The sequence below is a fragment of the Tripterygium wilfordii genome, chromosome 4 (genome assembly GCF_013401445.1).
Source record: "Tripterygium wilfordii isolate XIE 37 chromosome 4, ASM1340144v1, whole genome shotgun sequence".
Lineage (NCBI taxonomy): Eukaryota > Viridiplantae > Streptophyta > Magnoliopsida > Celastrales > Celastraceae > Tripterygium > Tripterygium wilfordii.
This window is the reverse complement of record NC_052235.1, coordinates 15,296,985-15,323,464: the sequence shown is the minus strand read 5'-3', so window position 1 is coordinate 15,323,464 and position 26,480 is coordinate 15,296,985. Positions and strand designations below refer to the sequence as shown.

The window sequence follows — 26,480 nt, the reverse complement described above, 5'->3', positions numbered from 1 at the left end:
GAGTAGTCCATGGAATGCAGCACCTTACCATTGAACACTTCTGGGCCCTGATTTACTGGGAATTCTGGAATGTTTGGAAGGCCACAAAATCGTCCGATGCAAAGAATAACAAAGTCAAATTTGTAAACCTGTAGAAACATTAAGACAAACAGCTTTATATCATCATTGACCATACATAATTTCATGAGCCTCTTAAGTACCTCTCTGGAGCATGTCTTGGTGTCCTGCACTTCAACAAGCCACTTCCCTTTAGAGGAAAAGGCCTTTCTGGTCCCACTCCATAGATCCCACAACTCCATCTCTTCTTGGGAAACTCCATCATAATCGATGCTAATGACTTGTGATTTAAATCGGATGTAGCGATGGATGTCGAAGTGCTGAGCATAAGATTCAAAATATTCTCTCACTTGAGTGTGACTAGGATACATTTCTTTCACTGAACTAGGCCAAGGGAAATCAACGAACTGGTAGGTTTGTTTTTCGGCTTGAAGTTTTGTGGACTTTATGGTATGATTCCAAATTCCTCCAACGCAGTCTTCAGCTTCAAACACCACAGGACAGAAGCCTCTCTCCTTTGTATACTTACAGGCAAGCAGACCACTTGCTCCAGCTCCGATGATCGCTACCCGTTGATCCATTTAGTCTACTGATGAGTGCCTGGAAACTGAGAACAGTGTATATGAATAATTGCAAACATAGACCAAATGGAAGAAAAATATTATAAATTAAGGAGATGCTATTTTAGTTTTGTCTGAATATGGTTATCTTTGTTGGTGTCTGAATATTCCATTTGATAAACAATTGCCTTTATTTGAATAAGAAACCACCAAATGTCTTTGTTGCATTGTTGCTTATATAATGTGCATACATCCAAGAAGACTTGTCTCCTTGAGAAAGGAATTTCAACAAAATTATCATTTCTTACGACTAAGATCTGCATAATCCATTGCACTATATGGTTCAAACCACTCTGCAAAAAACCCATTCTTTCTTCTGGATTTGCAACCCATATCTTTGCACATCTGATCGTTGTACCATATCGTGAATAATGCGCATCCTTTCATGAAGTATTTGCCGGAATATTTTTTCATGTGATTTTCCCACACTACGACATCCTTTTCCATCTCCCTGATACTTGGCAATTCAATATTTCCATCAAGGAAATGTGCTAACCACTGGCATTTTATCTCAGCAGCACCTAGACTTGACAGTCCCAACTGTCCTATTACTGCCAGTTGTGGAATTCTGGGGTGGATTATATGCCTGCAGAAATAGAAATGAAAATCCTCATATAAAATAACAAAAACAAAATCTTAAGACAGCCAAAAAAATTTAAAAAAAATAAAAATCAAGAACCTGTAGAGAGGGACTACAGAGGTTTGTGAACCGATTACGGATTTCTTGAAGATAAGGGATTTGAAAATGTTACTGAGCTTCTGATCACTGTTGTATCCTGTGGCGAAAATCACAACATCTGTTTGTAGTGTTTGAGTTTCTCCATCAATAATCAAACCTTCTCTGCAGAACCTGTAGTTTTGGGATTTCTTTAGAATGATGCTTCCTTCCTCAACTTTGTCATAAAACTTTTCTGGCAGCTTTAAAGTCTGACATGAAAATAGGTCCTCGAGAAAGCTGTGTTCTGGAAGCATGTTAAACTTCTTCAGGGGGAGTTTCCATCTGGTGTAGATCTCAGCAAACTTTGAGATTCCCCATCTCTGCAAACCAATGAATTGGCAACATAATTTAAACAATATGTTCTTAAGCATAACTGACAGTGATAGGTGACAAAACTACATGTACGCTCTGTCAATGGTGGCTGGGGTTCATGAAGGGCTTATGCACACATGCTAATAGACTCGGGAAAGAATTTTACCAGCGGAGCGAGCAAGGCAACCAAAAGACTGGACATAAATGTTTGGCCAGATGAATGAACCAAAGTTTGTGAGAAACGATTTCCATATAAGTAACCAATATTGATTCCCCATAAACTGCTGCTAGGGAGAGTCCAATGCACAGTTCTTTGAATCATCAGGCAAGGGTATTGGGCTCCTAGTCAGAACATGAACATGTTGAAGTATCATGAACCATAACATGCTGATAAGGTTGTTAACTTAAGAGAATTCAGTCTTGTATTTTCCCTTACCATTTGTGTTTGCACATTCTGCTGCAATGTCTACTGCAGATTTCAGAGAACCAATAACTGCAACCCTCTTCCCTTCTATCAATTTCTTCGCCCTTGCATCATCCATTGCAGAATAGTCCATGGAATGCAGAACCTTACCATTGAACACTTCCGGGCCCTGATTTGGAGGGAATTCTGGAATGTTCGGAAGGCCACTGTATTTTCCAATGCAAAGAATAACAAACTCAAATTCATAAACCTGTGTCAACATATAAAAAGGATCAGCTTTCAATTGATATAGATACAAAAATGATGCGAGTATGAGCAGAAACTAATATACCTTCCTGGAGCATATCTTGGTGTCCTGAACTTCTACAAGCCATTTCCCTTTAGAGCAAAAAGGCTTACCCTTTCCGCCCCAAAGACTCCACGACTCCATTTCCTCGTTAGACTCTCCAACATAGTCTATGCTGATGACTTTGGAGTTAAAATTAATGTATTGATAGATGCCAAAGTGTCTAGCATAGGATTCAAGATACTCCATCACTTTAGTATGATTAGGAAATATTTCTTTCACAGAACTAGACCAAGGGAAATCAGAGAACTGGTAACCTTGTTTCGGATTCTGGAGTTCGGTGGATTCTATCGTGCAAGCCCAAATCCCTCCAACGCATTCTTCAGCTTCAAACACCATTGGATTGAAGCCTTTCTCTACACTATATTTACAGGCAAGCAAACCACTTACACCTGCTCCGATTATCGCCACCCGCTTCTGCATTTCTATAACGTATGAATGCCTAGCAAAAATGCTTACTATGGGGTGTGAAGAAATTATGATAGATTGATAGTTGTTTATATAGATAAGTAGGGGAATCAAATTGGTGTATGAAGCAGATTTCCAACATTTTCAAGGAGTTGTATGTCCCCTGGAGTCCTATATATTTGATGAATAATATCGGGCACCTCATGTTACTGGTCTTAATGGAAACAGCATGTTTGGTGTTTTAACTCTAGACAGTTTTGGACATGTTGTTTTACCATTGTAATGCAAAAGACAGATGCCATAGTTTTCAAAAACTACATGTTGACATGGCAAACATGCAATCTCACTAAACATGGCCAAAGAAACACAAGAGAAATGCTTGACTTTGTTTTGGCTTGGTTCAATGGCACTATCCCAAATCACTTATATCCTAGATTTCTTCTTTTTCTCTTACCATTTACATTTCCACAATCTTCTGGCTCCTGCAATGTTTACTGCAGACTTTCTGAGAACCAATCATTTTGAGGACCTGATTTGGAGGCAATTCAGCTTAAAAATAAATAAATAAAATGCTTAGAAGAAACCTCAAATAATGCAGTCTCACATAGACTGCAACCCAAGATAATAAATGAATAGATATACACACTTTTCATAAATAATTATTGTGAAAGACTGTACATATATGTACCTTGATTGAGCATATCAACACACTGTATACATATATGTACCTTGATTGAGCATTTCTTCTTGTTGCCCTGCACTGCTATTACCCATTTCCATTTAGAGCAAAAGAGTACAAAAAACTTATTTGAAAAAAACAGTAATGGAAAAAAGTGTTGGAGATAAGATTCTAGAGACTCCATCAGTGTAGTCTTGCCCACCACTTAGAAATAATGCTTTCATTGACTTAAGAGGAAAAGTGGTGAAGGGATATAGCAGAAAACAACGTGAATAAAAGTCAAACAACTATCGTATCTATATAAGGTTCATGAACTAGACGAGATCGAGGATAGACAAGATCTACGAATATCTTACACCACATAACGTAAGCCATAATATAAGATTCATGAAGTGGACAAGATCGGGGATAGACAAGATCTACGAATATCTTACACCACATAACATAATACGTAGATAAACTGTTTTCAAAAATTGAACCTGTGATTTCTAGATTGCACTCACTCCTGTTGTAACTCTATTGTTGTACCACATGTCGTGGCCTGTAAAATAAATAAATAAAAACATGAGTGAAATAGGAAATATTTGGGGTGGATGTGAGGCCTGAAACACAGGCCCAAGTCCAACAACAGGAAATTATGGTCGCACCAGACCCAACACCGAGAGGGATATTAGTATTGAAAAAAATACAAGGCCAGAAAGTAAGATATTGTAGATAGAATGAATGAGCGGAACCAAACTATAGTAGCTGTTCCAGACCAGATAGCAGATACTGTTGCGAGGGCTTGTCCATGGCTCCAATGGCAGCCACAATAAAACCATTATTTCCATTTTCACTTTCATTGAAACAAACAATTTCTCCATGGATTTCGTTAAAACCCATGTTGGATTCTGTGCCTATTCTGCCTATTTCACACTTCAGTGGACAAAGAAGAGCACAAGTTGCAGTCTCTGTCGCATTCAATCCTTCAGGGAACTTCGACCTCCCTCTGCTTGATGAAGATGGTTGGTAACAGCTTCTCTTCTCAACCAATTCTCTGTTTCTTGGGTTAAATCATGAAAACCCCATTTCATTTTCTCTGGTAATTTTTAAGTTTATATGGAAAATTTGACAGATGAAACTAAGGTTGAACCTCCAATGCCTCCAAGGGAAGGCCGATTTGATGTTGTTATAGATAATGACATAATCAGTCGCCTTGACTTGTCACCATTTCAATCTGCAACTGGAATTACTTCACCTTCATCAGGTTAGTAAATGGGGAATCTTTGATAAATGTGTCGAAGTTCAATAATATGCAAGCATACCTATGTTGTTCTTGATTCATTCACAGCGGAGCCAAAAGAGTACCTGCAGCGTACAATTGGGTTTATGATTAACTACACAAGAGAAGATCCGCGTGATCCTCGAGAACTATCTGAATTTCCAGATATAAGACTATGGTTTGTGAGACTTGATGCTACCTATCCATGGCTGCCCGTGTTGTTGGACTGGCGAGCCGGGGAGCTTGCTCGTTATGCAGCAATGTTGGTTCCTCACCAGGTAATATATATAGTTGTACATACTTAAGAGCATACCCTTCCTTAGGTTTAGTGAATATTTTGCGTTTTGGTCCAAAAAAGACATTCATTAGGTTAGGAGATTTGAGCTATTATATTATACATTTCACTTCTTTTATTGTGCAATATAAGATTTAAAACACTGAGTCATTTCGCCACTCTGTAGCTCAATTAATACCACTAAACTTAACACTCTAGACTGTAGAGGCTTGTGGCCTTGTCCACTTGAGTCGGGTGCTACAGTCTCCTCTCTCAAGGACTCACGTCCTCGTGAATCTCATACCTTCAATCCTGAAGCCTCAACTCTGATATTAACTGTAACACAGCCTGCCCCTCCATAGGCTTAGTGAATATTAATTATCCACTTTGAGTAGTCTATATTGGCCTACACATATTTGTTCTTTTGGATCCTTTGGCCTAGAAAACACATTCACTAGGTTATGACATTTGACCTATTATATTTTGTACTTCACTTCTTCCTCTAGGTAATGTGAGATTTAGAATATTGTCTCTTCGCTACTTGGTAGCTCGACCAACACCACCAAACTTGAGACTACAGAAACTTGTGGCCCTCTCGAACCGGGTGCTACAGTATATTTGTAGTCCCTCTCCAGCTGGGTGCTACAGTATTTAGATAGAATTTAATGAAATGTTCAATTCGAAGAGCTCTGATTTTCTTTTTCCTCAATTTTTTTGCAGATGAATATGAAGATGGGTGTTGTCTTTAATCCCGAGGCACTGGAGTTGTTTGTGATGAAGAAAGTGTTCATTGTGTACTCATGGTTGAAAGAACATGATATACCAAAGCCTAGATTGAAGACAAAAGATATGGCTAGAATGCTTGGATTTGGAATAGGAGATGAGCTTTTTGACTTAATTGACAAGGAAACCTGAAACCCCGACATTAGATTCGATATTCAAGTTGAAATGAGCTGCAATGCAATGCAGTTCCAACTAAGTAGAAGTGAAGGTTAATCACATGCAACTACAAAGTGCAGCATTTCTAGCTCTCAGATTTAACAAATTACTAGCATGCAGTTCCTCTGAAAGGAGGCACTCCTTCTCTCGAAGTTACGGAGTTATTTTGCCGAGTTCATTAGAGAGGGGCGCAAGGTGAAGAAGCAAATCAAAATATTTCACAGATGATGTGATTGTTACTCATGTAATCTTGTGCTATTAAGTATTAACACATACTATGTATATGCTTCACAAGTAATTATTAATTAATGTACTCTAAACCCCAACCCTAATATCTCTAAACCAAGAAATATTTTTTTACTTATATAAACTAAGCTTCAATATAGCGTTTCTCAATTAATTTTGAAATTGTCTACTTCAATTTGCATGACCATTACCATGAAAGTCATTTTTAGATTTGCTTCATTCTAATTAGTATGTATTGTCTATATGCAATTTGTGACGACTTTGCATTTGAAAATGCAGTGTATTTACAAGCTTAAAATCCCAAAAGTATGTATGAGTTAATTTTTCTAATTGAGCCATTGAGCAAAAGCATCATCACAAATTTTCATGACCCATTAAAGAATAATAAAGAAATTTTAAGAAGGGAAATGTTTATTGTAAATTCAATCCAATCTTTAATTTAAGTTTGTAATAAATTTCCATGGTCATAAGTCATAACATTTTTTATTTTGGAAATATTGTTGAGCAAATATGTTTCTCATTGGAATCAAACATTGAGCAAACATATGTCTAACCCAATCGATTGTCAACCGAGTCACCTCTCATTGGTCCACCTCTCATGTACTCGTGTAGTGAATTACAATAATCAATATATATTGCAATTATTTGGGTGATAGTCTAGTGGTGATTTTGATTAATCATGTCCACTAGAATCAATACCTTTGTGGTCAACTGTTGGGTTTTGACCCATCTTACCCTACCGTCAGGTGGAGAACTTCTGTGTGCGAATCTGACGACTCGAGTTTAGACCTATGTCGAATGTCCAAACTCCAAAGGGCATGCTTGTACTGTTTTTGTTCTTAGTTAACAATCGCCTTGCACGTAAGGGATCAACCACCCATTAGGTCGTGGGTTTGAATCCTACCCCTTCCCAAACCCAAGTTTAAAAAAAATAATTAATTAATAATAAATCGTGCAAGCAAAACATAATTGGGCTTGTTCCCTTGGTCCAACACCGACATGTTCACCAATCCTGGGCCGGATTATGTAAACAATATCTAAAGCAAAAATATGCTGACCCATTCAAAAAATTGAACCCAATGCCAAATGGGTCTGGCCCAACATACCCATCCAAATCCAAAAATCTTATCGTCAACGGGAAAAACACAATGAGGAACAGCAAACACCTTGGGTTGCCCACATCAATAATGAAGAAAGATTTATGCATTACAACTTGAACAAGGCATGTCATTCAAGAGATGCATTGTCGAAATATGGTCGGATTTTTTTTCAATGTTTTGACAATTAATTGCGATGGGCTCCCCTTTCACTTGTCACAACTAGGAGCCAATGATTACTTGGAAATTAAATAGAAGCTACAAAACTCAATTGATTTGATAATTACAACTGGTTTTTGGCCCTAAGTTGGTTAGGAAGAATGTCAATCATATTAAATTGTTCAATAATTATTCCTGCAAATGATCCTCTTTTTTTAAAAAAAATTATTGTTATGTCTCAAAAATGTTTGATATACTAGTCATCCATTGTTATAGTCCACACAATTAGAACTTAAGTCGACGTTGTTAGATCCCTGATTATTCAGTAATTAGCTCCTCAAGTCATTTCAATGATTTCATGGTGCCCCAATTAAAAATTTTCAAACATATGAAAAGGAAAATGATGATATATATATATTAAGTTACAATGACAATTCAGTAGCTTTGTAATCAACCACTTCGGTGATAGCCTCGTGATAAATACCTTTGGGACAAAAATATGGACTCGAAAGGTTTTGAATTCGATTCTCAAAGGACAAATATTTCTATACGTGTGGGTCTGATGATCTGATTTCAGGTTCATATCAAATGTCGAAAGGGTAAACTTGTATAGTTGTTATTCCCGATTATAAAAAGTAAAAGAATAAATTTGTAATCCGTATGATCTATCATATATTCGTATATCTGTAATTCCCAAGCCCCACCATGTGTAACATGTATATTGGCTGACTAGTCATAGATATATATTATATATGTCGAATTAATGACTTTATTTGATTGGGTTTATCAAAACATGTTTCATATACAACCAGTTTGTACTTATGTATGACTCAATATTCCTTGATCTCTTACATACCAAAATTATTGGGCACCGTCCTGCAAGTCATTATCCATTTCAATTTTCACTAGTATATGTTGACCATTTTATTCAGCCCAACACATGCAAATCAAGTGCCAATATTGACTTATATTAGGCCAAGAATAACGCAGATGAAGACTGAGTGTAGGAACCTTGTCCCATGCAGAGACTTATTTGAGACAGTTGCATGTCTTCTTCTTCTTCTTCTTCTCTCTAATGGGGCCAATTACATGCATAAATATGGTCGGCAAGTTCAAAGTCAGGGTTTGCCGGAAGGTTTCTGCATCACCATGTGACAATGCACCCAAGAAACCATGTGAAGACATATGGGAAGTCATGCATGCAAGAGAAAGAAGAGGAACATAAAGGGATGTAGAGACACAACATGTATATATCTATGTCTCTAGACATATATGCATGGATATGTGTACATGTGGCTTTGTTGTATGCATGGTTATATCTAATTTTGGATTGGTCAATATAAGTCATTTTTCTTATAGACAAGTGAACAAGAAACTCAATGTCATTACAAAAAGTAGAAGATATGTGGGGTTAATTCCAACCTATATATATAGTCCATTTGTAATGTTCAAATTTTCAAATTAGTTTGGTTTTGTTTCTAACTTGGTTTTTGAACCTTGTACATAGAAATTTACAATATTAATTAATTTATAATTCATCGTCATCATAATCCGAGTTTTTATCTCAATCAGTTATATGAGTTTATGAGAAAATCAATAAGAATCTTTGCATTACACTTTCTTTAAGTTTGAACAATTAATTATAGTTGTGTTTATTGTTGTGCATTGTAAATCGTGTAAATGTTTTCTTCCATGCAAGGCAAATGTTTGATTGTATCCAAATATCATTCATCTTCATCATAATAGACCGAATGAATAATGATGATCTATTATGCATGCGTACACCTAACAAACCAAGGCATTAAGTAATTTCCTGAAATGTTGTTCCACGTTTTGATATTGCTGCCATGCATGGCGGCCCCATGCAACTGATTAACTTCCCTTGTTGTTCTGTTTTTTCAGAACTATGTACATTTTATATATATATATATATAGTGATTGGCCCCATGGCATTCAATCCATGTCTTATTTTCTCTATTGTTTTATAATCACTCATATTCTCTAAAACACTATATTTCTGGTGTATTGGATTCATGGGTTATATATAAATGTTCTTTTTTACACATATATATGCTTAATAATTCAAGTGTTTAGTCATCGCAGTCACATTTTTTTATTATTACTTAATTATTATTGCATGTGTTCAGTCATCACACTCACATTTTTCAGCTGGTTATTACTTAATTTGATTATCAATACATACTACTACTTGAGTATGCTTTTTTAATGTACACGATATCAGGGTAACCTGTCTATACTCTATGCATATATACATACATTATATATAATTATATATTGTTAAGACTTGTATTCTACTACATCGGTTAGGCATATATAAACTACCGATGTGTGATTTATATTATAAGTAAAATATTCAATCCTTTATATATATATATATATATATATATATATATATGTATGTATGTATGTATGTATTCAACAAATGTTCACATTCTTCTTTATTTTGGGGAGAGAATAATATTGTAGGTCAACAACAAGGAGTTACTATATATATATATATATATATATATACACACGCATCATAACAGCATGCACATGCGAAAAAAATAATTATTTACATTAGCTTTTTGAAAATGGAATATGACTCCAAAAGGAACATAACCAATCCAAGGATATGATTTATTAATTAACAGCTGAAACTTTCTCGCATCTCAAGCCATAAAACATGGCTCCCACATATACAAACATTAGTTTGGTGTGATTAGCTTGTCTTGAGGTTATCTAAACATTTTATCTTTTCAACCCTAATAAACTAGGTACGTGTATGCGTGTATGCAAAGAGACTGTTAGGCTTGTAACCAGACATTGTTACCACAAAACACGTATCAACAACCACAAATGAAGCTTTTTAGGTTTCAAGTTTTCCAAATTGTTCCAATGACTCCTAAAAGTCTGTATTTTCCTATGGTCGGTCATCTAAATCTTGGGATTTGTCCCCAACTTTGACTTTATAGTAAATTAACTATCAAGATGATATATATATATCATGAACTTCTCACAAATAGTTGCATATATAGAATTAGGTGATAGTCTAGTGGTGAATTTTTATAGGGATAAATCGTATGAACTCGAAAGATCTAGAGTTCAATTCCCATTAAGAGTAATCTAGTGGCCAACGTTGATTTTTGACCTAATTTATCTCATCACCAGGTGGCAAACTTCTGTGCGTATGGACATGATAGCCCGAGTTTAAACACATATCGAATGTTCAAAGAGAAAATTTGTATGATACCATTATCGGTTTAAAAAAAGTATGAACCATTTATAACAAATACAGTTATGATAGGGATCCCAACAACTAGTATCACAATTGTTATACACATAGGATTTTATGTGCATCACGTGGAATATGTGAAACCCATAAATTCACTTAAATCATGTGCATTCAATTTTGCAATTGAGATAATTGGGATCGCAACCGTTGGGATCTTAATCATTTTCGTAACAAATAATTAGATAGTAATCTTAATTTAGGAGATAGGTCTCCGTCACGGCTGGTGGGGATAATAAATGAAAGCCCTTCCCGGATGCCATTTTCCGAATTCCGACATGATCTGTCACTACATGTTTTGCTGCTGTCTGAATTAATGACATGAACGCGTGGAACATCAGTGCCCAACGTGGCCAAAATGTTGGCCACGTCATATATCAGCAGTGCCCTTGATGTGGACGGCCACGTGGAGTGCCCAACTCCTCCACCCTCAGTCAGTGCAACGAAATAAACGATAGAGAAAAGGGCCCGTCAGCAAACGGTGTTACGTGACACGCAACCGGTGACTTTCACCGTTCTCCATCACCTTCACATTAATTCCTCTTGTTTTCTTGAAGACAAGTGGGCCATGGCCCACGACGGCCCTGTCTGCGTAATGACGTGGTGGTGTGCGTGTTATGTTAAATTAATCATATACTAATTTCCTTTATTTACATAGCAATTTGTAGTTATTTTTCCTAGGTATATGCTAGATAAACCCGTAAATTTGTAGAAATCGGCAATTGCATTTTTTTTTCTATTTTTTTTAACCAGTAACAACATTGTACAAGTTTATCATTTCGAGTTTCGACATCTGAATTTTACAAATAACTCAAGATTAGTAATCCAAACCACAATTTTTGCATCTGTTATAGTGGCCTTCATACCCTTCAAGCATAGCTTAGCGTGTGTGGCTTTTGTGCCTTTTAAAAAAAAAAAAAAAAACTTCATTCGTTTTTTTAAATTTTTTTTTGCATATATTGAGGATAAATAGTGAGATTTATCATGGGTGTCCAACATTTTCACAAAATTGATACACACAGAGACTTTTAGGCCACACATATATGTTATCAAAAAGACAGCTATAGCTAGTTATATCTGATCTGATTAAGCACCCAAAAAGGAATGCCCTACAATCATAGACATATGATATGATTAATCATGTAAATGTTAAAAAGTAGTTGACTGTTTATTTGATTCACATCCAAAATAATAAATTCAGACAAGATAAGCAACCAATCTTGTTGATACTTGGCAAATCAAAGTGTCTAATCATAAAATGAAATGAAAATGTAGACAAAACATAGAGTGTCAGAGACCAAAAGCAAAGACCTTATTAGAGCAGGTGAAGAAACATGGATTTGAGAGGATCAAGGCTATATATGTATGTATGTATGGCCAATGAAGCAAAACAATCTTAGTTGAAAGATTCGGAAAATCCTCATTCCTGCCCCCAGAAAAGTGGGGTCGACGTAGTTAATCAGTTAGGTGATAAAGTAATGGTGAATCTCTCTTGAATTAAGTCGTATGGATTCGGAAAGTCTTAAATTTGATGATCACTAAAAACAATATGTTTGTGGCAACATGTTAGATTTTGTCCCCTTATATCTTGTTGTTGGGTGAAATTTTTTTACGCATGTGAGTTTGATGGCCCGAATTTAGACACATTGTATATCTAAAGACAAGTTTACATGATGTTGGTATCCGTTCAAAAAAAGCGGATAGTTCTGAAAAGAAACAAAAGTTATTGCTTTTTTTCTTCTTATCTTATTTTTTTTCTCAAATAAGTTCAAATTTTCTTTTCCTTCTTTTGTTGTTTTTTAAATTTGGGCACCTCCCAAGAAATGAGGCAATCACTCTAGCTCTCTCTCTTCACAAAATTACCATGTCATTGTTTCATTAGGGTTACAAACTCCACTAAGTTATTGTCGGTGTTAACTCTTGTTGGTCAAAATGAAGATATTAACCTATTCCGACTAGATTTAAGAGCTTTGTTCTTGGTGGGTCCCGACTCCATTTGTGTATTTAAGCAGGCATTCCTTGTGCCATCATCAAAGTTCCATACACACCAAACCATTGCCAAAGCTTCTTTATCCAAGTTTTCTCTCTTGAGGAGAAGAAGCCAAAGCCAATAGAGAAAAGCTACACTCATACTCTTCTCCCAGCACTAGTTAAGAATCCAAGGTTTTCTTCGTCAAATGAGGATTTCTTTAGTATTCTTCCTGCTTCTTTGGTCTCATATCCTTCACGGGGCTCAAGGTATATATGACAGTTAACTTCAAATCTGTTTTCTTTCTCTGTGTCTGTATGTGTGTGTATATATATATATATATATATATATATTTATATAGTTCTTATCTTCAACACTCCATGAGTGGTCTTAAATTAATTGTTTTCTTCTCCTTTTTATCAGGAATTCGATTGGACAAGGGATTTCTTCCAATCAGGAACAAACAAATCCAGGTGGGTATACCTTAATTCTTGCCAAACATGCATATACCATCAAATTGATTCCAACATAGTTTCTTCAGTTTGCTTGAAATAGTTAGCTAACTATGCGTTACCACTATGTTCAGGAGGAAAAGAAGAGCACTTCAATCAAATCAAGTACCGTTAATGTTGGCGCTCTTGCAGAGGATCTTGTTCTTTGCAAAGGAGGACATTGTACAGGTACTAAGACCAAACAACAGTCTTACAGATCCCAGTGTTTTTTTGTCCCATCTATCTCACATTCTTAGATGGACGTACACGATTTCATATGAATCATGTTGGACTTGTGGGTCTACGATTTCACATATATCATATGCATCTAACTCAGCATTTGGGACGACTGAGATAAAAAAAATTTGAGATTCTTAACAATTTTTGAAAACCAAAAGAGTTTTCCAGGAAATCACACCACCCATAACCAAGCATTCATGAAGATTACATTCTTAATTTACGATATCTGAATTGGGTTTTTCATATTTTGATGATTGCAGGAAAGAGTAGTAAACTTAGTACCACTACTACTGTCAGCACTACCAACACCTTCTCCAAGGATGGTGGAAATGAAGCAAACTCTCTCAAATCCATAGTGAAAGGAAAATCTGGAAATCATGAAGAAGTTGATGAGAATTTGAAGGCTAAATCTCCTGATCATCAACGACACTATGTGGACATTGCAGACATTAATGAAATGGATTACTCTCCTGTTACAAGAAAACCTCCAATACACAACTAGAAATTAAGTGAAGAAGTAATAGTAGTAGAAACTAGAAGACAAAGAAAGACGAGAGAAGAAGAGCCTTAGTAGTAGGATATATTATTATATAATAAAGGAAAAAAAACCAATAGGATTAATTAGACAGCATTACAGAAATGCTGCAGTTTTTTTAGGGTTTAGAGAGATTATTTGATTTGTACATGTCTCTTATAATTATATATCTTATAAAGTTACTATGTTAACTACACTTATCTTTTTTTTTTTTTTTTGATGATTGAATCATGATGAGCACTTTTAGGCTTTGCTTGGAAGGGGGTGTAGAGGGGCAATACCCTTGTGATTACCCATCGGGTTTTAGCTCAACTTATCTTGTTATCAAGTGAGAAACTTCTGTACGCGCAGGCATTACGGCTTGAGTTTAAGCCCATATTGGATATCCAAAAAGCAAACTTGTATTATGTCGTTGTGGGTTATCAAAAGAAAAGGGTGTAGAGGGGTAGGGTGTGAAAGGGTTGGGGAGAGTTGTGTTGGGAGGAATAGGAACACTTGTTTGGGTGGAGGTAGGTTGGGAGGGTTTTAATTCTTTAGAGCTATATAAAATTACTATTATTATTATAGAACATATTGCTTATTGTAAAAATTGTAGGATCAATATGAGTTCTATTGATGGAAATAATAATGGAGAACATATGCTTTATCATGACTGTTCTAAAATATTGGTTAACATTAAAAATAATAAATTGCAAGGGTAAATACGTAATTGTACAATATTACCCTATTGAATCCTTCCCAACTCATTAGGGTTTGGGAGAGGCTTGCAAACCCTTCCCAACTCGCCCCAAAGTGGTTGCCAAATATGGGTTTTATACCCCTTCTAATTATATATGTTTCCTTTATTTTTAAATTTTTCTCGTCTTTAGGTTTTACTTTCGCTCTATTCCCCTATATAAGGGTTATCTTGTACTACGCAATACATTGAATGATACTGGATCAATATTATCAACCTTTTTATTTTAACATTTCCAACATGTGATAAAAAAAGAAGAATCCCTAAACAAGTTCAAGTTTGGGACCATAAATTAGGGACAACATAGGCACCTAGCTATTAGAAGCTCTCTCTAGATCTCTATTCAGTGAAGTTGGTAGTTGGATTAATGAATTATGCCTTTCCTTACCAAAGCAGTCGCCCACCAAGGAATTTGGGACTGGCCCACCCTGTTTCTCTAATTGAATGCAAAGCACGAGTACTGACTAGACCACTCCTTACATGTGGGCTCACATGTTCTCTGAAAGGTCAAAGGAGTGCTGTGGCCCAATAAGCCAGGATTGCGCAGGACCATCAAATTGGAAAATTTTGTGTTAGGGTTAGGGAATGGTCTCTTTGGCTTATTCAGAAATATGGTGAAAAAACCAAATTGTTCGGTCCATTCAAGTGGTCCACCATCTTAATAGCATGTTTCTCCGGTAAGAAACCGACTACGAGACCGACATAATGTGATCCGATTAGAAGTATCAATTAGGTTAATCTGCACCTATCCATTTGTAATCGATAACGACACAACACAAGTTTGTCATTTGAATATTCACTATGAGCCTAAATGTAAGGTCTATAGGCTATATGAAGAAAATCTCATGATTGCCTAATTATGCAACAGATATACGATTTTTAGTAACTTACCTGAAATGGGTCACTGGTTAGTTTTGTGTATCGGCCCAGTTAAGGAGGCGGGTGGGATGACCAATGGCCCACGGGCTTTAAATTATAGGAACTCACTAAAGGAGGAAATTTAGTGATTATGGCGAGCCCATTGGTTGGGCCAAGCCCAATATGATTTACCTCTTGATTTCCACCGCCTCTGTAAAACCTGATCAACGGTAGAAATCCAGGGTAAGAATCGTACTCTACAGAAATCATAGAAACTTTTCCTTCCTAGTCCTGAAAAGGTTAGAGCATTCACAATGGTGTTATATTTAACATCGTTAACAATATTTTTTGAATAAATATAGTGCTATACCATCATAATGGGTATAATGGTGTGTATTTCAAATACTTGAAATGCTACTTTTTTGATAAATATAGTGCTACATGCATACAATGAGTGAAAAATGACACTTAAAATGATACTTGAGAGTTGGAGTATATATATAGTTGATGAATAGTGAAGAGAGATGATGAAAATGAAGAGAGAAGTGAAGAAAATGAAGAAAGAGAAGATTAAAAGGAAGAGAGAGGTGATAAAAAGAAAGAGAGAAAAGATGAAAAGGAAGAGAGAGATGATGAAAAGGAAGAGAGAGAAAATAGAGAAAATGAATATAGAGTGTTGAAATTTATGGAGTGTTGATGAATAGTATTTATTATGGGACCCATTCATCCAATTAAATTGTGTCACATAGGAAAGAGGAGAAGAGAGAATGATTTTGAAGTATTGTATTATTTTACAACTACTGTGATGCTCTTAGAGACGGTAAATATCAGGTGTCAGCGACTCAGCTGTAAACAGAGAATACAACAGTGTTTTAGTATCCTATCGTCTCATCTCTGGAGCTCTGCTTCTTGTGAATCTTGTACACGCATTCCATCTGTTCCTCAATTTCGGGTAACTTGGTCTTCTGTTCTTGTATTGTCGTCTTCTCTCTTCCGTTTGATACCGCAATTAGGGTTTTTTTGCGTCGAAATTTGGATGGTTTTTGCTGCTTGAGGGGGCGTGGTTTCCAGTGTAGAATCGAGATGTTTGATTTTTTTTTCTTTTTTTTAAATTTGATGCTCAATGACTCAAGAACTGTTAAAGGCGGTTGTATGTATATGAATTTGCAAGGACTGTTACCTAGGTGATCAATTTTGCTAACAAAGGATAAGAAAGATTGCAAATTGGGTTGTGATGTGTGGTATTTATGGGTTTCGGTTATAGGAGCCTCACTGCCATGGTTGTGGGACTGTATTATTTGAATTTGATCTCGGGGCACTCGAGGCTCTGTGTTTTTTTGATTGGAGGGTGACAGGTGTTGAATTATGGGTGCTTTTATCTTCAGTTGAGAAGTTATGTCAAGAAATTTCGTACTTTGTCATGGTAAGCAATGAAGAATCAAGAATCTGTAGTGGTGATGTTTGAAATGATCATTTGATTATTTAAGCTTTTTTTAGATAAAATGATACAATTGGTTTGCTGTTAATTGCGGGCAAAGATGGCCTCCACTTTGAGGGTTCCACATTATCAGAACCTTACATGCATTTTATTTAAGAGGATGAGCTTTGTTTGCAAAGATATCTATGCTATTTAATAAGCCCGTTGTTGTTGCAGTGAATGTGTGATACCAGTGTACTTATCTTGTAGCCATCTCTTTCTTTACTTATCCTTTTGGGCTCACAATGGGAAGTACTGCTGGCAACAAAACTTCTCTCATCGATGGGGCTGAACGTTCGGAAACAACAATTGAAATAAAAATAAAAACATTGGATTCTCAAACCTATACTCTGAGAGTGGATAAACAGGTGATTTCTTTACATCTCTACTCATGTGTTTTCCGCTATATGATTATCTGTAGTTTTCTTGCAATTATGTCTTAGCGTTGTTTGACTTGAAAGAAATTTTATGCTCCCAAATTGTCATTCCAGGTAACAGAGAGATTTTCCCTTTGTGTTATGGTTAGAAGCTTTTGAATTGTCCTTCACAAATGTTCCTCCGTGCAAATTGATACACCATATACATAGAAGGTTTCCTCAAACTTCTATCCATTTAGCTATGTGAGGACCAACAATGTTATATTATGTGCATAAGCAACTCTTAGACATGACATTTTTTTTAATCTTTATTTTTTATTGAAAGGCATACTGTTTGCCAAAATCATTTTTAAAGTGGAGTGTGAGTCTTCTTTGCAGCATTGATTTGGTTTTCATAATAATTTTCTTCTAATTGCTCTGCAGATGACAGTTCCTGCTTTGAAGGAGAGGATTGCTTCTGTTACTGGTGTTTTATCAGAACAACAACGTTTAATTTTCCATGGAAGAGTTTTAAAGGATGATCAACTCCTCTCCGCCTATCGTATCCTATGACAGCTAATATCAAGCTTTCCACCTATGTATTCAAATAATTGCAGCGGGAGATTTTTTCTTAGTTATAAGTTAAAAAATATAGATATGACTATACGTGGAATGGGTTTATTGATTCATGTTTATTCAATTCATCACCTTCAAAGGTTGAGTTAGAGTGTTAAATTTGATTGCCTGGCCATGACTCTGTTATGAAAGAATGATCTAGCAAACTTTAGGTTCTGTCGTGTTCATATAACTCAACCCATTGAGCTTACAATTTCTTTGATTCAGTTTGGGAAGCCTTTTGAGTGTCTTTTCTGAACGCGCTCCAGATCTGGTCAACCCAAACTCAATTAATTTGAGTTTACAATTGCTTTGATGCAGTTTGGGGAGCCTTTTGAGTGTCTTTTCTGAATGCGCTCCAAATCTGGTCAATGGGATGGGTAAGGAGGACTTTGAAGGTTTGGACCCAAGAGTACCAATTAAAGTAGCATGATCATCCTCAAGATTTTGTATGGGTAACAACTTAAGAGGAGAACAGCTTCCATTGCAAATAGAGAGTTTCTGGTGCAATGAAAAGGAGGCAACGGCAATTTGTCTTACTTTACAATACACAGTAAGTGGATGGGTAATTGTTGGGTGGCTGGAGCAGTAGAGAGGAAATTGAAGCTAGGTCTTATTGACTTATTTTAAAGGAGATTAAAGAGGAGGAAGTGAAAAAAACAGAGGGAGGGAGTGGCTACTCTCCTGTGGCCAAGTTAACTTAACTACATGCTTTTTAAGGGTATCAATGACCAAAAGTCAGAGCAATGTGTCTCGCCATTTCACAAGTTCTACTGATCGGAAGGAGCAAAGAGTTGCTCTTGCGTGTATTAAAACATCTAGTTAGACTCCTTAAAAAGAGGAAACATCTAGTTAGGCTACTCAAAATGCTACAGAAGCCTACTTTCATATTACAATTTCTAGGGTTCTACTGGTGTTTCACCTTTATATGTATTGAATGAGCTAGCGGTTAGCATTTTGGTATTCCATTATAATCCCTCAAAACGTAGGATTTGTATGAATATTGGGATTTGATCAAGTATATTACACTTCTGTATGAAATTCCATCTTCGCCTTCCTGGCAGAGCACAAATATTGATTTGCTTTCCACTGCTTTTGGTATCTGTTCTGTTCATATTCAACATGTGATTTGGAGTCAATGACTTGACATGAATTAGACGTTGAAGATGGTCACACCTTGCATATGGTGGTCAGGCAACCTGTCCCACCAACATCTGACGGTTTACCAAGTAATCCAGGTTTTATTTAACATAGTTACTTCTTTAATTGCAATCATTTTGTATGATACTTGTTATAATCACGAGTATTTGATGCTATTACATGTTTTGGAAATGCTAGTGCTATTGTTTTTTTTAGTTCAATATGTTGTATATAAGTTGATTTTCCTACTCTGGATGTTTCAAACTACTTAATTCTTTTTTGTGTTTGATGCCAAGAAAATTTGTTTTCTTCTCTAGTTGTATCTTGATACAAGATAGTTCTGATTTAGTTAGACAATAATAAAGCATACTAAATGTTCTTATTTGTGATACTAAACATTGTAGTTGTATTTTTCTTTTGGGTTAGTTTATTCTTGGTGTCATTGGTTATTGCACCTGAAAACACTGCATTTCAGCATCTTCGATCTGTCTCCTGACGTCTTGCTAAAGGCTGCTCCCATTATTTTATTTATATGGATAACCTCTGCTCTTGGCTTAGTTGAGAGCTTTTACCACTAAATTCAATTTTTGCAGCAATGGATTCTGCCTCAGATTCAGTTCATGGTCATGGTAGTCACATTGGCCAGAGTGTTGTAATCGAAACTTTCAATGTCCCTGATCATGGGGATGGAGTTCCTCCAGAAATTAGTCAGGTAATGCTATGAAGTGATTTTTAGCGTTTTTTCAGGTTAGATAAGTTTATATTTTCTTTTGGCGATAATCTCTTATTTTCTTTGCTGCCAAGCAGATTCTATCTGCCGTTCTTGGTTCTTTTGGATTTTCAAATGCTAGAAGTCACAGTGAAGGGGTTGACCCCAGGGTAATTCTTAATTTCACTTTTTAAAGTAAATTGTGGTTTTTGCTGTATTCTCATATTTTGGAACACGTTGTTGGGTTTCTTCCCTCTCTCCTCCTCTCTCAATGTGCAATTTATGCACAGATATGCATGCAGACACAAGCATATTATGTGAATGCAGATGGCAAGGGTTTTTAAAAAATAAAGAAAACTTGAAATTAACAGAGCGTGTACCTTCATAAAGCCTCTTCATGTTTTAGTGATTGATTACTATTTGGGTGGGATGCTTTGAAGGATCTTGACCCACGAACAGGAAGTGCGAGTCTAGCGGCAGATGCATCTCAGTTACAGCCTGAACAAGCTAGCATGAGGGGTCAGACTGGCAGATTACATACAGCTTTTGGACTTCCAACTGCAGCATCCTTGGGGCCTCTTTTTCCTCGTGTGAGTTTTGGTTGTTTTGTTAGTTTGTCTTCCGATGTGAATCCGTCACATGAATTCTATTTGCTGTTTATTCTTGTCAAAAGTTGTTCTCACCTAATCCTATATAGTCCTCATCGTCTCTTCTCCTTTCCATCCTTGTCATTTTTGGTCCTTCTCTTCTCTTATTAGGATCTCCTCCTTGAATTTTTTTTCTATATATATGACTTATGTACAATATTAGTATATCTTGTTTCTGCTAATTATAATGCTACATTCTTGGTGATTGGCAGGTGATTACTGATTCTTTGACAACTTTGTCCCTATATGCAAGCAATTTGAGGCGTGAATTTGATGCAATTGGTCAGTTTTTGTGTTCTAATTTTTTTTCCCTTATTTTAATTGTTCCTACAATGATGCTTTGTACAAACAGGCGGAGGCGGGGGCGACAATGCTGAATCAGCTGCCTTTCATAGGACGGTGGAAAGAGATTCTAGTTCCACAGCACATCCTGGGAGACTACAAGTAGGGCTTCCAACACCTGCATCCCTGGCAGAAGTGATGCTGTCAACGAGACAGTTGCTCTCTGAGCAAGTTGGAGAATGCTTCTTGGTGTGTGCTTTATCTAATTTTCCACATTTGATTACTAGATTTCATTGTTGTGGTGCTCTTAAGGTTTTTGAGTGGGCAGCCATCTTTTCTTTTTCAGTTATCAAGAACATGAGCAAAGTTAATTGATTAAGAATAAACAAATTTGTTATTTTTCTCTATTCCTTTTTTTTTATACTTACCTTAGATATTTATCCTCTATAGATATATAGGTAGATATTAATATATGCATCAATTTAGTTAGAGATACATGAGCTTGCGCACACACACCTATGTAAAAGTATACTTTCCAAAAATCTACCCATAATGACCTGGTATCTGTACAAAATGTTGTACTGTTCTTTTCTCGCTTACTCTTTGGAAGACTGTTAATTTTGTTTTGTATGATCAGCAACTTGAAAGCCAACTTGAGGATCAAGAAAACGTGATAGATCCCTCAGCACGGATGAGTGCTCAGTCCAGTGCATGGAGAATGGGAGTCCTGTTGCATAATTTAGGAGCATTTATATTGGAACTCGGACGTACGACCATGTCGCTGCGATTAGGCCAAGCACCAGTAAGACTAATCTCAACCTCCCCATCTGAAGCATTCTTTTTAGTTAATGTGTTATGTTGCTCTGACTAATTTCTTATGAAGTCTGAAGCTGTAGTCAATGCTGGTCCTGCAGTCTTCATATCCCCATATGGTCCAAATCCTCTAATGGTTCAGGTGATCGTTAAAACATCTTATTAGTTGTTTTCTGTGCTTTAACCTTCATTTTAGGCTTCCGCTTATAAAATAATATTTTGCAGCCTCTGCCTTTTCAAGGAACAAGCTTTAGCGGCATCCCCATGGGATCTGTGCAGCCTGGCTCTGATTTAGCTAATGGGATCAGCACTGGGTTTCTTCCAAGGCGTATTGATATTCAAATACGAAGAGGTCCTCCTTAAATTTGATGTCTTGGCCACTTAATATGTATGCTCTGGACCTCTGGTTGAGGTAGACTAGATATGCTATCAACTTTCTTTTGTCGTGTAAACAGGTTCATCCGCAGATGATGCATCTAGTGTTAATCGAGAGGGTGGTAATAATCAGCAGCAACCAGGGCAGAGAAACCCAGCAACAGGTTCTGGCAGCGAAACTGTTGGTAATCAAACATCTTCGAGGGTCTCAGAAAGTCTATCTCTTGCTGGAGAGCCAGGTGTAAGGATGGTGCCAATTAGGACTGTGGTTGCTGCAGTTCCTGGTTCCTTCAGTCGCCTGCCTCCCGGATCGTCTGAAAATTCTATAGGTTTATTACATCTTCTCCTTGGAAGATTCCAAAATGTATCTTCCGGACTCCAGACTGGGCAGCAGACAAATCCTGAATCTGTTTTGCAGCAACCAAACAATGAGGATCAGTCCAGAGGTGGTAAGTTTAGCCTAACTGCTTGCATTTACTTAGCTAATCGCTAGTTTACGCCTCTTCTTATACTTGTAGATGTCACTTTTCTTCTGGTTTTTCTGTTTATGTTGCTGCAACTGTTATCATTCGTCCTTGCATTTAACCCACATGATTTAAGTAGGATCCTATGGTGTAGAGATGTTCTTTTTATTTTGAAACCATTACTATTCTGGAGTTTACAAATTCCAATTAGCCATCCCATTCCTTCAGTTTTCCCTATGTTTGCATTACGTTCGGTACCTTTCTGACTCTATGCCTTACATAAATCATATAAACAATCAAAAGCTGCACTTTTTTTTTCCTTGGATTTGAGGCTGGGGGTCGGGGAGAATGACCCGGCCCGTGCTTACACAACCTCCCCCCCCCCCCTCAAAAAAAAGAAACTTATTCTTTTGTTAGTTCTTTTCTCGGCATGTTTCCATAACGTGCTGGAGGTCAAGATGTAAACTGTTGTACGAAGGTCGCCAACCACATAAGCATTGGAGAATTGTGGCTTTGTAGTTAACTCGTTACAGTGACAGATCATACTAGGGGAGGGAAGATTGTGCTCTTTGAGTTTTATTCTTCCGTGTGCCAAAGCCCCCTTCAGTTTTAAGATGACGATGTAAAAGTTTTGTCAGTTTGTTCTCTTCATGGAATTATATGCTTGCTTTCTCAGAAAGACTGAATTTGAAAGTCTGTTACTCTATTTTCCTTTTCTTAAGACCTTTCAATTGAGGACATTTTGGAGGTGGTGTTGCTTGGACATGGATAATGTTAAAAATTTATTTCAATATCCCAGTATAGGCACACTGTAAACAATTTCGCTGGTAGAATCATGTTTGAAGTTTAATATCAAGATTGTTCTGGGGTCTAGACGTGGTTTTCTTGCTTGGGACTTTGATTAAATGTTCATAGGAGATTATGTTCGTTAAATCATATATCAGTTGACTGAGATGTTTGATCTTGCTCTGGTAGACTCCTTATCAACTCCCGCTCCAAGACAGCCGGAGTCATCAGATCCCCGCAATGTAAGCATCAACATTCTCTCAGCTGGTGGGACCCTAAACAGCCAAGAACATGAAGGGCAGATCCCCAACAGTGTTTTTCAGCTTTTAAGGAACCTCTTTCCTGGTGGTGAGATACATGTAGAAGATGGCAGCTCTCAAGGAACAGCAACAGGTTCTGTTTCTGGGCATGCCGGCAGATCGAATACTCCTGCGGATGCAGAACCTGGAGCAACTGATGAAGGAATATTTTTGTCTAATTTGCTTCATGAGATCATTCCCTTCATCTCTCAACATGCAGACCCTGTGTCAACCATTATACCACAGGGAACACTTAACCCTGAACATGTGATGACTCAGGATTCTTCAACCCAGGCAAGCATGCTTCAGTAGTTACCCTATCTGAATACATCATTTCACCAGATATAACTGTCAAGTTAGCCCATAATATTATCACCTTTTTAGCACCAACAAAGCCTGTGGTTTGCTATGCTGGAGTCAGGCAAATATATGATAACTATATAAACAGAAGGCTAAATAGTGGTGTTTGCAGGTTGAGACATCTGATGTTGGAAGTTCACGTCGTCAAAGTGATACTGAGCCAAGTCCTCCAAGTTCAAAACGTCAGAAGGTATTTCTCTCTTGAAGCATAACATCATTTCTTTTCTCCCTTAATCGCCCCTCTTCCTATTGCTGCCTCCTTTTAGTGTGCTAAAATCTAAGATGAAGTGAATTTTGCAGAGAATAAATCCTCAATTCAATTTTAAAAATGTTGATGATGGATTTGTAAAATTAAGGCTTGAAAATATAACTGTGGTGAGATCCTAGTTTTGATGTGATCTTGCACACTGACCATGTCTATAGTTGTTATTCTTGTATAAATAATTTAAGTTGATAAAATGTTATTGATGTAATTCGTTAAAAATGTAGTTCAGTTGAAATTGTTCTTCTAACCTATTATATGAAGAGTTGATAAAATATGTGAAGAATTGAAAGTCCAAAGCTCGTAAATATAAATTTTGATCAGCTGTGTATGAAAATAAGGATTGAATGAAGGGTTTGGCATACACTTCAGTTGTTGTATATACATGATACTCATGCGTCAAGTACCATTACAAAAAGTGAGTGATAGCGATAGGTGGTCTAAAGTATCAGGTAGATATTTTTGAAGGACTTTGCTGAACTTTCGTTGAGGAACCATCAAAGTTCTTCACAATTGACAGTAGTATTATTGAACAGAAAACAAGACTCATTGACATTTTAAGCGTAGTAGTTGACCCAGGATTAAATTAAGCATGCAGAATATCAAAGGCAGAGTGGTGTAGCATGATAAAAATTTTCAGCACTCTTTTTTTTATTGGAAGGTCTATTTTATATTTTGTTCAAAATAAATCCCTTTGTATAGGAAAGTATTAACGCTATCTCACTGTTTCTTTCTTGAGATTTATATGCCAATATATTGTGCTACAATTTTTTAAAATGTATTCCTTGCTTTTTAAGCTTTTGGTTTGTTGGGTGAAAGCATTGATGATGTTCTATTAGATAGCCAATCACATGTAATGCCAATGCTTTTGCTTGCTGAAATGAGTGAATTTATTGTTTTGCCTTGCTTCTATCAAATAAAATATACATCTTTTTTGTTACTGGTGGATTGACTTTGTTAAATGCGGAATGCTGATATGGTTTTCATGGCACAGACGGAGTAATCTCTTTCAGGCGCATGAGGTTTTAGGTAATGGAGCTGATAGTAATGAAAGTAGTGGTAAAAGATTTCAAGTCAAATAATGCATCTCTTGTACAGGTGAATAGCGGTTTGTCTAGATCTGTCAAAGGTTGTATATCATGTTCCTTTTTACTTTACTCGGGAAGAGGCTGCATTTTATAAGTTTTAGGCAATTTTTTGTGATAATTTTTTTTCTAATTTTCTTATCTTAATTATATCAGAAAGTGTTGCTTACTACAAACTGGATTCTATCTTCAAATGACCATGTCATTGTCATTGCCGATTGAGGTGTCCTAATTTCCTTTCCAATTTGTAGTGATCGAATTATCATCTATCTTTCTTTTTTCGTAGTAATGTTACTCGTGTTTTTTGTTTGGCTGATTCCTAGGCTGATGAAAATCCGATCTAAGTTGCTCTAGTATGGCCAATGCTTCGTTTGAATACTATGATTTTATTTTCTGCTATCATTATCTTTGTAGTAATATATAATGGGTTTAATATTTTGTCTAAACCTTGTTTCCAGTGAAGGGAAAAGTGAAGTGTTGAAGACATGATATCCTGCAAGGAAAGTATAGTTCTCTGGGTAATTTTGTGGGATGTATTTTGTGAAACGTGGAGATCGTACTTTAGGCTTGTACAGAATGCTCCAACTGCTTAATTCTATCGAGAGTTCATTTTCTGATAGCCTATGAAAAACATTTGTCGCGCAGAATTTGTGTGTTGTTGGACCTTAGGATCTTACATTTCGTGATCTCCTATCAGTTGGTAGATTGTGTGAGTTAATGTTATGCCTGGTTTTTGTTTTAAAGAAGCTAGATATTCATGCATAAGATGGTATAACGATGCTCCATGGTCTTGCATACTTAATCCGAGTCTAAAGATGTTTGCGACTAGACCAAATGATAATAGGAGCTTGAACGCATTCTTATAACTTTATCACTGGGTTATATGTTCGTTTGGAAAGATGAACTTGGAAAATTGTGTGTAGAAAATTAAGGAAAAGTGGTATCGTTTGTAAAGTCACAAGACCCAGCTTCAAATTAATGAAATTTGTAAGCTATTATTTTTATAAAATAATAGTAATACAAGTGGTCCGGAAGCAAGAAACACAAATGGGCCCCTAAAAAACAAATGGATCGAGAAAAGATTACTAAATTGGAGTAGACAGCCCAAGACATATCCAGCCCATAATGTCCTACTCTCGGCTGGTATGA

At 36.5% G+C, this 26,480-nt stretch overlaps 4 protein-coding genes and 1 long non-coding RNA gene across 17 annotated transcripts; 3 read left to right on the top strand and 2 right to left on the bottom strand.

Annotated features, from left to right (window-relative positions):
• Nucleotides 1-495: 495 nt before the first annotated feature.
• Nucleotides 496-4,028, bottom strand: LOC119996614 (probable flavin-containing monooxygenase 1). 6 transcript variants are annotated; one of them, XM_038843311.1, is made up of 8 exons: nucleotides 3,574-4,028; nucleotides 3,340-3,434; nucleotides 2,463-2,894; nucleotides 2,144-2,381; nucleotides 1,874-2,049; nucleotides 1,357-1,715; nucleotides 926-1,263; nucleotides 496-664 (listed from the first exon to the last, which is right to left on the bottom strand). In XM_038843311.1, the coding sequence occupies exons 2-8, from the start codon at nucleotides 3,340-3,342 to the stop codon at nucleotides 639-641; spliced, it is 1,572 nt and encodes a 523-aa protein (XP_038699239.1). In that variant the 5' UTR covers nucleotides 3,343-3,434; nucleotides 3,574-4,028; the 3' UTR covers nucleotides 496-638. The 6 variants fall into 6 exon arrangements, with proteins under 6 accessions (XP_038699239.1, XP_038699238.1, XP_038699237.1 ...); XM_038843310.1 differs by having other exon boundaries at nucleotides 3,340-3,414; XM_038843309.1 differs by having other exon boundaries at nucleotides 3,340-3,414; nucleotides 3,614-4,027.
• Nucleotides 4,029-4,092: 64 nt separating this feature from the next.
• LOC119996616 (protein CHLORORESPIRATORY REDUCTION 6, chloroplastic) lies at nucleotides 4,093-6,353 on the top strand. The gene is made up of 4 exons (XM_038843314.1): nucleotides 4,093-4,568; nucleotides 4,679-4,810; nucleotides 4,895-5,103; nucleotides 5,820-6,353. Exons 1-4 carry the CDS (start codon nucleotides 4,355-4,357, stop codon nucleotides 6,012-6,014), a joined length of 750 nt encoding a protein of 249 aa, XP_038699242.1. The 5' UTR covers nucleotides 4,093-4,354; the 3' UTR covers nucleotides 6,015-6,353.
• Nucleotides 4,657-5,705, bottom strand: LOC119996618. The gene is made up of 3 exons (XR_005467888.1): nucleotides 5,025-5,705; nucleotides 4,869-4,911; nucleotides 4,657-4,786 (listed from the first exon to the last, which is right to left on the bottom strand). It is a non-coding gene; the product is annotated as an uncharacterized LOC119996618 (long non-coding RNA).
• A 6,517-nt stretch (nucleotides 6,354-12,870) lies between the features above and the next one.
• LOC119997929 lies at nucleotides 12,871-14,263 on the top strand. The gene is made up of 4 exons (XM_038845165.1): nucleotides 12,871-13,070; nucleotides 13,225-13,274; nucleotides 13,388-13,481; nucleotides 13,793-14,263. The coding sequence occupies exons 1-4, from the start codon at nucleotides 13,010-13,012 to the stop codon at nucleotides 14,032-14,034; spliced, it is 447 nt and encodes a 148-aa protein (XP_038701093.1). The 5' UTR covers nucleotides 12,871-13,009; the 3' UTR covers nucleotides 14,035-14,263.
• Nucleotides 14,264-16,478: 2,215 nt separating this feature from the next.
• LOC119997248 (ubiquitin-like domain-containing protein CIP73) lies at nucleotides 16,479-26,093 on the top strand. Of its 8 annotated transcripts, none has more exons than XM_038844142.1 (17): nucleotides 16,479-16,613; nucleotides 17,365-17,506; nucleotides 17,939-18,056; nucleotides 19,267-19,338; nucleotides 19,843-19,961; nucleotides 20,057-20,128; nucleotides 20,399-20,548; nucleotides 20,818-20,887; nucleotides 20,958-21,136; nucleotides 21,525-21,689; nucleotides 21,771-21,842; nucleotides 21,926-22,052; nucleotides 22,156-22,524; nucleotides 23,515-23,918; nucleotides 24,097-24,174; nucleotides 25,241-25,344; nucleotides 25,790-26,093. In XM_038844142.1, the coding sequence occupies exons 2-16, from the start codon at nucleotides 17,384-17,386 to the stop codon at nucleotides 25,247-25,249; spliced, it is 2,127 nt and encodes a 708-aa protein (XP_038700070.1). In that variant the 5' UTR covers nucleotides 16,479-16,613; nucleotides 17,365-17,383; the 3' UTR covers nucleotides 25,250-25,344; nucleotides 25,790-26,093. The 8 variants fall into 8 exon arrangements, with proteins under 8 accessions (XP_038700070.1, XP_038700069.1, XP_038700068.1 ...); XM_038844141.1 differs by having other exon boundaries at nucleotides 19,267-19,347; nucleotides 22,156-22,521; XM_038844140.1 differs by having other exon boundaries at nucleotides 19,267-19,347; nucleotides 25,241-25,275.
• Nucleotides 26,094-26,480: the final 387 nt, after the last annotated feature.